General features: G+C 48.6%; 1 protein-coding gene across 2 annotated transcripts in view; it reads left to right on the plus strand.

The window, feature by feature from the left end:
• The first annotated feature begins 1,270 nt into the window (after window positions 1–1,270).
• Window positions 1,271–12,675, plus strand: part of SLC5A10 (solute carrier family 5 member 10) — a 111,865-nt gene continuing 100,460 nt past the window's right edge. Inside the window, exons 1-4 of one of the 2 annotated variants that reach the window (XM_054992654.1) lie at window positions 1,271–1,407; window positions 4,592–4,663; window positions 4,792–4,896; window positions 6,207–6,266. In XM_054992654.1, the coding sequence (XP_054848629.1) occupies window positions 1,297–1,407; window positions 4,592–4,663; window positions 4,792–4,896; window positions 6,207–6,266 (348 nt within the window). In that variant the 5' untranslated portion in view covers window positions 1,271–1,296. Of the gene's footprint in view, window positions 1,408–1,617; window positions 1,680–4,591; window positions 4,664–4,791; window positions 4,897–6,206; window positions 6,267–12,675 lie in introns of those variants that run through there. The other variant, XM_054992655.1, reaches the window with a different exon arrangement.

The following is a 12,675-nucleotide window of genomic DNA, read 5'->3' on the forward strand; positions in this document are numbered from 1 at the left end:
TTGAGACCTCAATCTTCATGGTTAGCTGCTGTAGTTTGGGTTGTCTTGCACACTATTACAGTTCTCTGGTTCACTAGGAAATGGTCTATATTTCTGTAAATCAGTAAGGCGTAATAGATTTGTATACATTTAAACAGTTGTAATGCGTAACCATCTGCCTTTCAGAAAATGCACACAAGCCATTTTTATGGAACAGGAACATTTCGGTAGCTTCAAACAGAGGCTAGAATTTGAGGATTTTTTCTCTTCAGAAATATAGGTGTCTAAAATGTCATGGGTTTCAAAAACACCTTCCTATAATTACTCTTTAACTAAAGCCGCTAACTAGCTAACCAAAGGACCGACACATTAACAGTGTGTGTAAATGTTTATTAGGGAAGGGAGGATGCAGAGGTGGCCAGCTCGAGAAAGGCTGTTCGATTTGAAAGTAGGCAGAGAGACCTAAACGCACCTTGTGAGTTTTGTAAAAAGTGGGTTCCATGTTGCAGGTGTGTTTTGGCATGGCTGAAGAGTGCCCGTGCAGCTGAATAACTGTTATGTCCTGCAGTTGATTTGTGGGCAATGTGGGATGAACATCTGTGGAAATGAGACGCTGCAGGAGAGAATGAAATTTTCCCCACACACATGCATGTGCTTAAGCACACTTTACACACAGAAGGTTTTCTGTAGGAGCAATGGGTCTCTGGGATGACCCCCTCCACAGAGGTGGGGAGTCGCAGGCACAATCCAGACTCTGGTGGAGACTCTCACTATGACATGGGTGGGTAAAATGACATCTAGAAGAGACTTGCATAGGGTATAAGGGTGTTGCTGCTATCATTGGTTTTTATAATCCCAATCTTGTTGGAATTATTGTCCTAGTCTTTTCCAGGGTGTGGGTCTAGAAGAGGGCTGAGAGGTTTTTGTATTTTTCTTTCATCAGATAAGTGCTATTGGTCTATGGGTCTTTGTGCATGACTGTATGCAAAGATCACAGCTTGCTCTGTTGTTTGGGGCTACATTTGAGACCAGGGTGTGTGTGATCAAAACTCTGTTCCTACACAGGTGCTGCTGTAAGGCTTATAAATCATATCTTAGCTGTTACCTTTTAGCTGAAGAGGAGCGGGATGCACAGGGCTGTATGCACGTGTAATCTCACACATAGCTTGCTCAGTAAAAAGTATGCACTCCGCCCCTAGACTGTTTAATGATCAATTCTTTGATTCTTGCAAACAGCTAGACTTCCCCAAGAAAGCCATTGTTCTTCCTTTGTTTGTGGGCCTTTCTCAGAGTTACACTGTGCTGCAGGACCTGGCTATGGAAGGCAATTCCAGTGCTGCACCATTCTCTCCTTCACCTCATTTTACTGTTGCTGACCTGACCGTTGTTGTGGTGTATTTCGTTTTAAACTTGGCAGTGGGCATATGGGTAAGACAATGACCTTTTTTCCATCAAGGCTGCAACTTTTCATTGGTAGGCATATCAATTAAAGCTTTTGATTGATCAGCTGGAGCTAGTTAGTGGCAGAATTGTGGCACAGTTTTCCAAAGTGTGTGCGTTCTGAGGTATTGGCTGTAACAGGAAAACTAAACTTTATTTATTTACTTTATTTACACCCCACCTTTCTCTGCAGTGGGAACTCAAAGCTGGCTTACTTCGTTCTCCTGTCCTCCATTTTATCCCCACAACAATCCTGTGAGGTAGGTGAGACCAAGAGAGTGTGAGTGGCCCAAAGTAACCAGCAAGCTTCCATGGGAGAGCAGGTATTTGAGCCTGGGTTTCCCAGATCCTAGTCCAACACTTTAAACATTACACCATGCTGGTTTCTGTTTTTCTGCCCAATCAGGGCCACCAAGGCAGCTTTTCTTTTCAAAAGTAATGGCAGCTGTTGATGAACATTTTGGGATGATCTGAAAATGTGTTTAAGCAGCTAGACTTCAATCATCTGCCTGTATGCTCTCAAAAGCTCTTCTAAGTGCCTGAATAGCCCTCCTTTAAATTGTCCCATTGTCTTCTTTTAAGGTGACATTATGCCAGAGGCATCTTCTTGAGAAGCTCCAGTGTATTATCTTCAGAAATAAATGTTGTGGGTTAACTGTGCTCTGGAATTTTCTCAACTCAGTTTAGAAAGGTGCAACACAGTTGAGAATTGCAGTTAGTCACTCCTGTCCAGAAAGGAAAATTAGATCTACGTGCAATACAAATGCATTATGTCTGGCCAAGTGTGTCCCCGTTTCTCCTGCTTCCCACAGTTTATTTCCAGCATACCATCATCTTCACAAATAGACAGTAGATTCCCTTTGCCAAAGGGTTGTCTATGGCTGGTTTGAAGAACTGGGCCATTCAATTTTGGGTAGAGCAACGTGAAAGCACCCTCAGAAGGTGGGGCTGCCCTGGTGAGATCATGACAAAGGAATGCACTCTGAAGTCACCCACTCAGCTAAGACACTTTGTGCCCTTGAGCTCATAACAGCAAAGAGATGCAATTGGTGTCCCCCTACAGACAAATAGTAGGATGAATTATCTGGGGAAGACATTGCTGAGTTCCTGAACTGCCTTTCGCTGAAGCTCCTTTGTGCTGTGACTTGTCCAGCCTTTGCCTTCAAGTAGTGCAGCCAGGAGAGGTACAGCCCGGTTCTGTTTAGGGAACTGGCTTTCCAAAGCCCGGGGGGGGGGGAGACAAAGACAATGGCAGCAAAGTCTGGCTGGCCTTCCTCTCTGAAGCTTAAAAAAATAAAAATGTACAAGTTTGTGGCAGTCCAGAGGTCCTCTTATGTTTGGCCCTGAGTGCCCAAACCGTAAAAGAAACCAGCGGTTAAAGAGAGAGTATCTCGTGCGACTGACGAGCCTAGTCTCAGTTATCTCTGTTTTGTGTAAGGAGCCGTAACATGGAGTCTGATTCAGATTTGGGGCTGCAGGGCGTGTGGAGGTGGAGGCTCAGCTTCTCTTTCCCGGTGCCATTTTTCAACCTGAAATGGTCCCATTGGGAGCTGATTGACCCATTGGGGAAAGCCACATATTTCCTGGGATATGTATGGGCTAAGTAGCATCTTCCCAGACTGCAGGAGGTTGGGGAAACAGTGAAGCCTCCCCTTGGGGACTGTGGTCCTGAGCCAAACCAGGCTCCTGCACATCTTGGAATTAGGTCCTAAGCAGCTCCCAGAGCACGTCTGAACAACGGAATTTAGAGTGGGCAGTCAACGACAACACATTGCTAAAGCGGGGAGGCTGTAGCTCAGTGGTAAAGTACCTGCTTTGCATGCAGAAGGTCTCAGGTTCAATCCCTGGCATCTCTACTTCAAGTAATTGTTGCTGGGAAAGGTTTTCAGAGAGCTAGTGTGGTGTAGTGGTTAGAGTACCCATGCTGCCAAGGAAGCTCGCTGGGTAAACTTGGACGAGTCACACACTCTCAGCCTAACCTACCTCACAGGATGGTTGGTATGAGGATAAAATGGAGGAGTGGAGAATCATGTAAGCCACACTGTGTCCCCATTGGGAATATAAATGCAGTAAGTAAATAAAAAATTGGCCCTGATTAGGGCCGAAAGAAAGTTCCATTTGTTATGGAGTGGTGGGTGAAAAGTTATGCTTTTCTCCCTAACAGGGACCCAAAGCAGCTAATCATATTCTCCCCTCCTCTACCGTCGCCTCACGACAACCTTGTGAGGTAGGTTAGGCTGAGAGATTGTGACAGGCACAAAGGCACCTGGTGAGCTTCCATGGCAGAGTTGGGGTTCAAGCCTGGTTCTCCCAGGGTTCAGTCCAATACTCTTAACTTCTACATCATGCAATCTCTGTGAAGTGTTTTGCAGACCTGCAAAAGAACTGACAGATTCAACTCCACCTGCTCAAGTGGTTTGTTTTAATTCCCCTCCCTTCTGAAATGCACCCTTTATTTATTTTGGCAATCCTACATTTCTTTTCTCCCCAAAGAGACTCAAAATGGCTGGCAGAAATGTCTAAAACAACCAACTTCAAACAGTATAATTTGAAAGGAGAAAACAATGGAAACAAACTTGTCCGGGCTGGCTATTGTAGTCTGTAGGCTGCAGGCTGCAATCCATGAGCTTAAGAACCCGGGGCCAAAAGCCCTTCTACTTGTGTCCAAAGTATTGTTCCTCTAGCCATGCTCACATTGGTTGTTGTGGATTTTCCGGGCTGTATAGCTGTGGTCTTGGCATTGTAGTTCCTGACGTTTCGCCAGCAGCTGTGGCTGGCATCTTCAGAGGTGTAGCACCAAAAGACAGAGATCTCTCAGGTGCTACACCTCTGAAGATGCCAGCCACAGCTGCTGGCGAAACGTCAGGAACTACAATGCCAAGACCACGGCTATACAGCCCGGAAAATCCACAACAACCATCGTTCTCCGGCTGTGAAAGCCTTCGACAATATATCATGCTCACATTGCCCTTTCTGTTGGGTAGCCAACCTCCAGGTGGGGCCTAGAGATCTCCCAGAATTACAACTGATCTCCACTCTATGGAGATCAGTTCCCCTGAAAGAAATGGTTGCTTTGGAGGATGGGTGGGTGCTTTGGAGGGGGGACTCTACACCATGCTGGGGTCCCTCCCCATAAATGAATTTCTGTCATCCCTGTATTTCTGTTCTTTAGTCTTCCTGCAAGGTCAATAGGAACACACTGAGCGGTTACTTCCTGGCAGGGCGAGATGTCGCTTGGTGGCCGGTAAGTAGATGCCTTTTGGTGCCAAATTAGGGTTTGGACAGGTGTGGCACTTGAATAGAAAGCCTGTCCAAAATAAACCAAAAATGCACAAAGATTTTGAATGCTAATCTGTTGTGCTTGGCTTGCAGATCGGAGCGTCTCTCTTTGCCAGCAGTGAAGGATCTGGCCTTTTCATTGGGCTGGCTGGCTCTGGGGCTGCAGGGGGGATAGCTGTGGCTGGCTTCGAGTGGAACGTAAGGGCTGCTTTTTGCTTTAAGGTGTAAATCAACCCATTGACTTTTAAAAAATTCTCTGTGAATTAAAAAAAGTCTCTTGATAATTATCTTTCCTAAAAGTAGCTACTGTGTTGTTAATTTAAACCTTCACCGCATTGGAGTCATATAAATCCTCATCAATTTGTTTCTCCCCCTCCCCATTTATTTGGGATCTGATTCAGTGTCCTTCAAGTGAAGTTGGTTAAAAATAGCCTCTCCTCCAAAGATATGAACAAGTGATCACTTTGCTATGAAATGGCATAAAACTTCCTGAATTGCATTGAGAAAAAACCTTTTCTACCCAAGATCAGGATGGAACAGCCACTGCCAGTCAGAGAAAGGGAAACTTATCAGGTTAATAAATCACTAGGTGTCCTTGGGCCAGTTGGCATGTCTCAGCTGAACCCACTTGGCTGCGTTGTTGCGAGCATAAGTTGGAGGCAGGTGGAACCACATCTGGAGTTGTTTTGGAGAAAAGTTTGGATAAAAATCCAATGAATATTTGCCTGAGCTACTGGTCATCTGCGTTGATGGCAGGCATTTCTCAGCATCTCCTTCTGAACATACATTTTCTGCCCCCAGAAACAGACAAAGAAAAAAACTTTTTAGCTTAAGTATGTATTTAGCAAGATTAGAGTCCAGCAGTATCTTTAAAGACCCACAAGATTTACAGGGTGTAAGCTTTTCAGAGTCAAGGCTCCCTTCGTCAAATACGGGAGCTTTGATTCTCAAAAGCTTACACCCTGAAAATCTTGTGCGTCTTTAAGATGCTATTGGACTCTAATCTTGCTGTTCTACTCCAGACCAACACTGTTAAGCACCTCAGACTTTCTTCATGGAAGGGTATGTATTTAGGGTTCCCTATGGAAATTCCTAGATTTGGTGGCAGTGCCCAGGAGTGGGTGGGAGTTACAGCAAGGATGTGATGTCATAAAATCTACCCTCTGGAGCTGCCATTCCGTCCTGGTGAATTGATCTCTGTAAACTGGACATCAGTTGTAATTCCGGAAGAAATTCCAGGCCATACCTGTAGGTTGGCAAGCTGTGTGTGTGTGTGTGCTTTTTTTTTAGCAGAGAAAGGGCAGGCAGGGGAGCAACGCGCCCCCCCCCCCCAAGTTAAGAGCATTTCTATTTCTGGCTAGTGAACTTACTAGATACATGGGGAGAGTCATTATGTAGAACACTGAATAGTTTATAGATTCATGTGTCCTCCTGCAGTCTTTCAAAAACATGGTCTGGCTGCTGTTCAAAGGCTGGCTGTGCTTAGTTTTCTCTCTGGGTTTTTTCAGGCCACCTACGTGCTTCTGGCGTTGGCTTGGGTGTTTGTTCCTGTCTACATCTCTTCTGGGGTAAGCAGAAATGGGCACTGTAGCTGTTGCACGACAGCCCATTAATAACGTTCTGTGTTTTGTTTGTATAACGTTCTGTGTTTTGTTTGTGGCGTCATCGGTGTTTTGGCTGTCCTTTTCCTTGTAAGATACTGTTGAGGAATGTGATCCACTGGGACATCTCTGAATGGCCAAGGATCCTCTGGGGAACCACTGCCAGAGGCTAAACAAAGACTTCCAAATGATCCCACAAAATTTACTCGCCAATCTTCTCCCATTTACCCATGTTAATTGTTAACATCAAAAGCTAGGAAAGCTTTAAAAACATTAAAAGGAATTGAATGGATTAATTTAACTTATATTACGCCCTCCTCATGAAGGGGCTCGGGGTGGATAACAACCATATTTAAAACCAACAATAAAACTATAAATAACAGACAGTTCAGTTCAATAAAACATCACCCTAAATGAAAATAGAACCATATTTTTTCCAGTGTACAAATGCCCCTTGTCTGAAGATTGATTGGTCTGATTCCCACTTCCCCCCACAGAATCGGGATTCAAATCTGGGTTTCCCAGATCATGTTCTTCACCTTTCTCCCCCAGCAGTTATAATGTTCTCTCCTCTATTTTATCCTCACAACAACTCTGTGAGGTAGATTAGGCTGAGAGTATGTGACTGGCCCAAGCTCACCCAGCAAGCTTCCATAGCAGAGTGCAGGATTCAAACCTGGGTCTCCCAGTGTCAGGTCCAGTGTATACCTAAACTGTACTGACTCCATTTTCTAATGCTTCTAGTGTTTGAGTGTTTTCTTCCTAGGTGCACCAGTTCCCAGGCACCATTCCCACCGGAGGAGACTGTTTTGTCTAACGCCGTTCCACCAAGCATTGGCCTTGAGGGAGAGCAGCTTCCCAGGACTGAGAGATATTGTTTTGAGAACTGTGGGGGGAGGCTGATCCAGATGGGTATTGTTACTCTGTACCTTATGCTTACCCTTCATTGGTAACAATGATCATGTACCATCCTGAGTCTCCTATTCAGGACAGTGGACTATAATGGACCTTTTCTGCAATAAAGTTTCCTTTTCCAGACACTGGACTTGTGTTTGCCTCTAAAGGGAACCCGGTAGAGAGTGCCTTATTTAGCCACAGTCTGACATTTTGTTACCAATCATGTCTGAGTCGGGCCCAGCGGAATCCAAGGTTGTCCCGGACAGGGATCCTTTGTTTGAGCCGTATGTGTCTCCCGACAATCAACCTGTGCAACCCGTGCAAGCCCAAGACTCCCAGGAGCTGGAAGCAGCCGGGAATGGAACCGGAGTCTCCACTTCCACCCCGCCTCTCATCGACCTCAGTACTCGGGACGAGACCGAAGCCGACCTCGGGGCAAGGCCGAAAGCGACCGCTCTCCCCTTGATTTCGGTACCTACCCCGTCGGAGTGGGGTGCCCGACCCCGAGAAACCAGAGAGCGTCGGGTAGGTGGGCTCCATCCTCGAGTTTCTATGGAAAGGCGCCGAAGCCTAGGAACCGTCCTGGAGCTAGATAGCAGCCAATCATGGAGCTATTGGAACAGGACGTTCGAGCAGACGGAGGGGGACACGTCTCGCCGCGGCGCCCTGAGTTGGGATTACTCCGAACTTGCTCCGTGGAAAGAGCCAACGGAGGTCCCTGAACAAAGTTGGGAGCAGATACAAGGTCGTACCTATGCGGTGGATACCAGCATCTCGGCCGTGACGGGTATGGCCAAGGGAATTCTAGCCGCGAGATCGAGAGTCGTCCAAGGGGACCCTCCGCCTTGGGGCCCCTTGTCCCCGGTGAGTGCAACGAATGAAGCTTCCCTAAGCGAACAACCGGGGGCGAGTCGAATGCAACAGTTAGAAGCTAAACTGATGGATATGGAAGAAAGTTTGGCTCATGCCATCCATTTAATTTCGGCAATGGGAGCAGGGGAAAGATTATCCCCTGAAGAGATGGCGATACAGATAGCTACCCTTCAAAGTGTCATCTCCTATCCGGTGGAGGATGCCCAGCAGCGGCCGTCATCTACCGGCGAAGGGGGCACCTATCCGGGCGAATCGGGAGAGCAACCCGAGGAACTTCCCGCGCAGCAGGAAATTCCACCGAGAAGGGATGACCCGGTTGAGCCACCCGGAGAAACCCCCACCGAACAACCTAACCAGGAAGGGGATGCGCCGCCAGATGAGACTCCCGTTGAGAAGCCTACGGAAGGCGAAGAAAGGCCAAGTGATGCACCGGTGATACCCCCTCTTACTTCTCCTATAGAGGTTCGGCCGGACCAAGAGGGAGCCCCTCGTCAACCGCCAGACACTGTCCCCGTCGGGCAACCTACGGGAGAAGGTCCAATAGCGCCCAGAGGACAGCCGCTGCTTCCCAGATTAACAACGCCCGGAGGGGCAAGCCCGCGCGGCCTTCCACCTGTTCAACCCTCGCCGCTGCGGCCCCTCTTACCTCGACCGCAGCTCATACCGGTGCAGCAGCCCCAGGACCAGCCCGTCTTACCACCTCCGAACCAACCGGGACGGCCAGCGCCACTACGACCCCTCCGACCACCTCCGCAGCGGCCGATCCCCAATCAACCACACCAACCTCCTCCACCTCGACAGCCACCGCCAACGCCTCCCGTGTTACCCGCCAGACCGAGAATACCGCCGCCTGCTCGCCCGCCATTGCAGCCGCCGGCCCAACCAAGACCAACCCCGACAGCGCAACCACGGCAACCTCCGCCCGCACCACCAGCTCAACCCCAGCCGGCACCGCCGGCTCAACCGCCGCCAGTACAGCCGGCACCGTTGCCCCGTCCGAGAACCCAGTTACCTCCTCCTGTGCCTCAGGGGCAACTAGAAATGCCGATGGACTTTTACCCAGCGCCTGCTCCGAGACAAGAACTCCCGATGGGCTGGGTAAAGCTGGAAGCCACCTTCGATGGGGATCCCTCCAAACTGGGATTTTTCTTAGTACAGGTGGTACAGTTTTTCAACCGTTGGGGACACCTGTTCGGCAGTGAGGCCAGTCAAATCGAACATCTTGGATCTCGTCTACAGGGCAAGGCAGCAGACTGGTATGTAGGACTATACAATGTCGGGGCCCCAGAACTCGATACTCTTCAGGGGTTAGTGGATGCTATCCGTGCCCAATATGAAGACCCCTTAGAGGAAACCAGGGCCCGAACAGAATTGCAAGCCCTCAAACAAGGCAGCATGTCAGCAAGAGACTATGTTACAAAATTCCGACAATTAGCCGCCAAGTGTCCTAGGTGTGAGGAGTCCACCAAAATTATTCTGTTCAAACAAGGCCTTAACCCGAGACTTTTGGACAGAGCCCTCATGCAAGACAATCCCCCCACGCTGTTAGGGTGGATCCAACTTGTTTGCAAAGTGGAGAACGCATTTTGGAAGTCCGTTTGGTTGAACAACAACAACAAACGGGACAAAGAAGACCGTTGACCTTACAGAGGGCAACACGGGGAGCTAGCTACGCCACCCGTGGAGCGAGAGATGCTAGATGGCAACAAGGGCTGTGCTTGCATTGCGGACAGGCAGGTCACTTTGCAGCACAATGCCCTTACCGGCCTGTGCAAAGACCTCCGCTCCAACTACGGCGTCCAACCCCGGCTTCGTTCCCTACGCTCCAACGCCCGACTCCAGCACCCCGGACGAATAGAGGCCGCGGCACTTCCCAAAGGCCAGCCTCAGAGAGAGGGCTGGAAGCGGAAGAAGTCATGGAATACGATCCCGCTTCCCCAACCGCAGAAGTCAATCCAGAAAGTCCCCAGTCGGGAAACGAAATGGATCTGTCGTAAGAGGACCCAAACGACAGATCCCCACTAAGCCCGTCCCTGCACGGAACCGGCCGCCTGGGTCCATCTTATTCATGCCAGTGACTCTAATCAACCCAGAGAGAAAGATGCACATTCGGGTACAAGCTCTTATTGACTCGGGCTGCTCAAGAGACATTATTGCCCCTGCGTTAGTCAATGGACTAGTCCTACCAACTCGGGATTTACAAAATCCAGTGATCTTTGAACAAATGGATGGTACCAACATGAATCCTGTAACAACGGAAACCATCCCAGTGATTACAGGCATGGGGCAACATTGGGAGAAGAGGTCCTTTGTCATCAGCTCTACTGCCAAGTACCCGTTAATTCTAGGCAGTAAATGGCTATGTGATCACAATCCCTATATAGACTGGGCACAAGGATGTATTACCTTCAGTCATACCAACTGTAAAAATCACCGTTGGAATCAGAACTGGGGCGAAGATCCAACTCATAAAGAAAAGGCCCTTCTCACCCAAGAAGAAGTCAGCCAAATACCCGAACCGTACTGGCCTTTTCTAAATGCTTTCTCTGAGGAGGAAGCGGATACTCTACCCCCGCACCGACGAACGGACTGTGCGGTAGAAATTCTACCCGGAGCCTCACTGCCCAAAGGACAGCTCTATCCCATGAGTCTCCATGAACGTGAAGAGCTTCGGAAATTCATTGACACCAACCTCCGACGAGGGTTCATACGCCCAGCCACTAGCCCCCACGCCGCTCCGGTCCTCTTCGTGAAAAAGAAGGATGGGGGACTCCGACTGTGCACGGATTTCCGAGGATTGAATGCAGTGTCCACAAACAACGCCTATCCTATCCCGCTCATCCGAGACCTTCTCAACGTCGTGGGCCAAGGTAAGATCTTTACGAAATTAGATCTAAAAGATGCTTACTTTCACGTTCGTATCAAGGCAGGGGATGAGTGGAAAACCGCTTTTAATACGCCCCTTGGACAATATGAATACTTGGTTATGCCTTTTGGTTTGACGGGAGCCCCCTCTGTATTCATGTCCATGATAAACGAAGTTCTACACGAATTTCTGTACAAAGGGGTGGTGGTGTACCTTGATGATGTGTTAATTTATTCGGACAACGAGGAGGAACATATTCAAACAGTACAAAAAGTCTTAGCCACCCTGATGAAGAATAATCTGCCCATCAAGTTGTCCAAATGTGAATTCCATAAAACCGAACTCACTTACCTCGGGTATTGCATCTCCCAAGAAGGTCTGAAAATGGATCCAGCCAAAATACAGGCGATCCAAGACTGGCAGACACCCACCACCCGTAAAGAACTACAATCCTTCCTGGGTTTTGCCAACTTCTATAGAGACTTCATAGCAAATTTCGCCCAAATCATGCTCCCCTTAACAGACTTGCTCAAAACCAAAGATAAAGGGGACCAAGCTAAAAAACCTTCTTCCAAACTGCTATGGACCCCCGATTGCCAAACGGCCTTCGAATGTCTAAAAAAGCAATTTGTAACGGAACCCGTCCTCTCCCACCCCAACGACCAAGCCCCTTTCATAGTACAGGTTGACGCCAGCGATACAGCGATAGGGGGAGTTCTGCTACAGAAGGGGGAGGATGGGAGACTGCGGCCTTGTGCTTTCTTGTCTAGAAAATTTTCGGAGGCGGAAAGGAATTGGAATGTGTGGGAGAAGGAGGCCTTTGCAGTAAAAGCAGCCCTCACTAACTGGAGACATTGGCTGGAGGGGGCGCGATACCCTTTCGAGGTCTGGACGGACCATAAAAATCTGGAGGCCCTCCGAAGCCTGCGCAGACTGAATGCTAAGCAATTGCGATGGGCGGAATTCTTTTCCAAATTCAACTTCACTCTAAATTATCTCCCGGGCAAAACTAACTTTTTAGCGGACGCCCTATCGCGCATGCCCCAACACAAGAGCAAAAGGGAGGAGACTGTCGACACTGTCTTCTCGCCTACGCAACTTGGGGGCGTGGTGACCACTCGCAGTCGGGCCAAGCAGCCCCTCCCGGCCAACCAAGGGTGGAAATCGAAACTCAAAACTGAAGTGGAAAAGGAGGGGGATACAGCTCCACGAAACAAACTGACCCAATCCCCACATGGGGATTGGCTAGCTGGGAGCAAATTTTATGTCCCAAACAGCCTCAGGCTGGAGGTCTTGCAGCGCTGTCATGATGCTCCCACTGCTGGACATTATGGGTATTTAAAAACTTTGCACCTGATCCAAAGACAATTCTGGTGGCCGGGCATGCGCAAAGACATTTCCCAATACGTTAGTTCCTGCCCTATTTGCCTCAGCGCCAAAACCAGGAAAGGGAAGTCTCCGGGTCTCCTGCAACCATTGGAAACACCAAACAGACCCTGGGAAATAATATCCATGGACTTTATCACTGATCTACCTATCTCTAAAGGACATAATTGTATTTTAGTTGTGGTAGATCTGTTCTCCAAGCAAGCTCATTTTGTCCCCTGTACTGCTATACCCTCTGCTCGAAAACTAGCGGATTTGTTTCTGAAACACATCGTAAAATTACATTCTTTTCCGTCCAAGGTGATTTCGGATCGCGGCGGACAGTTCGTTGCCAACTTCTGGCGGGAGCTTTTG

Source organism: Eublepharis macularius, chromosome 12 (genome assembly GCF_028583425.1).
Source record: "Eublepharis macularius isolate TG4126 chromosome 12, MPM_Emac_v1.0, whole genome shotgun sequence".
Classification (NCBI taxonomy): domain Eukaryota; kingdom Metazoa; phylum Chordata; class Lepidosauria; order Squamata; family Eublepharidae; genus Eublepharis; species Eublepharis macularius.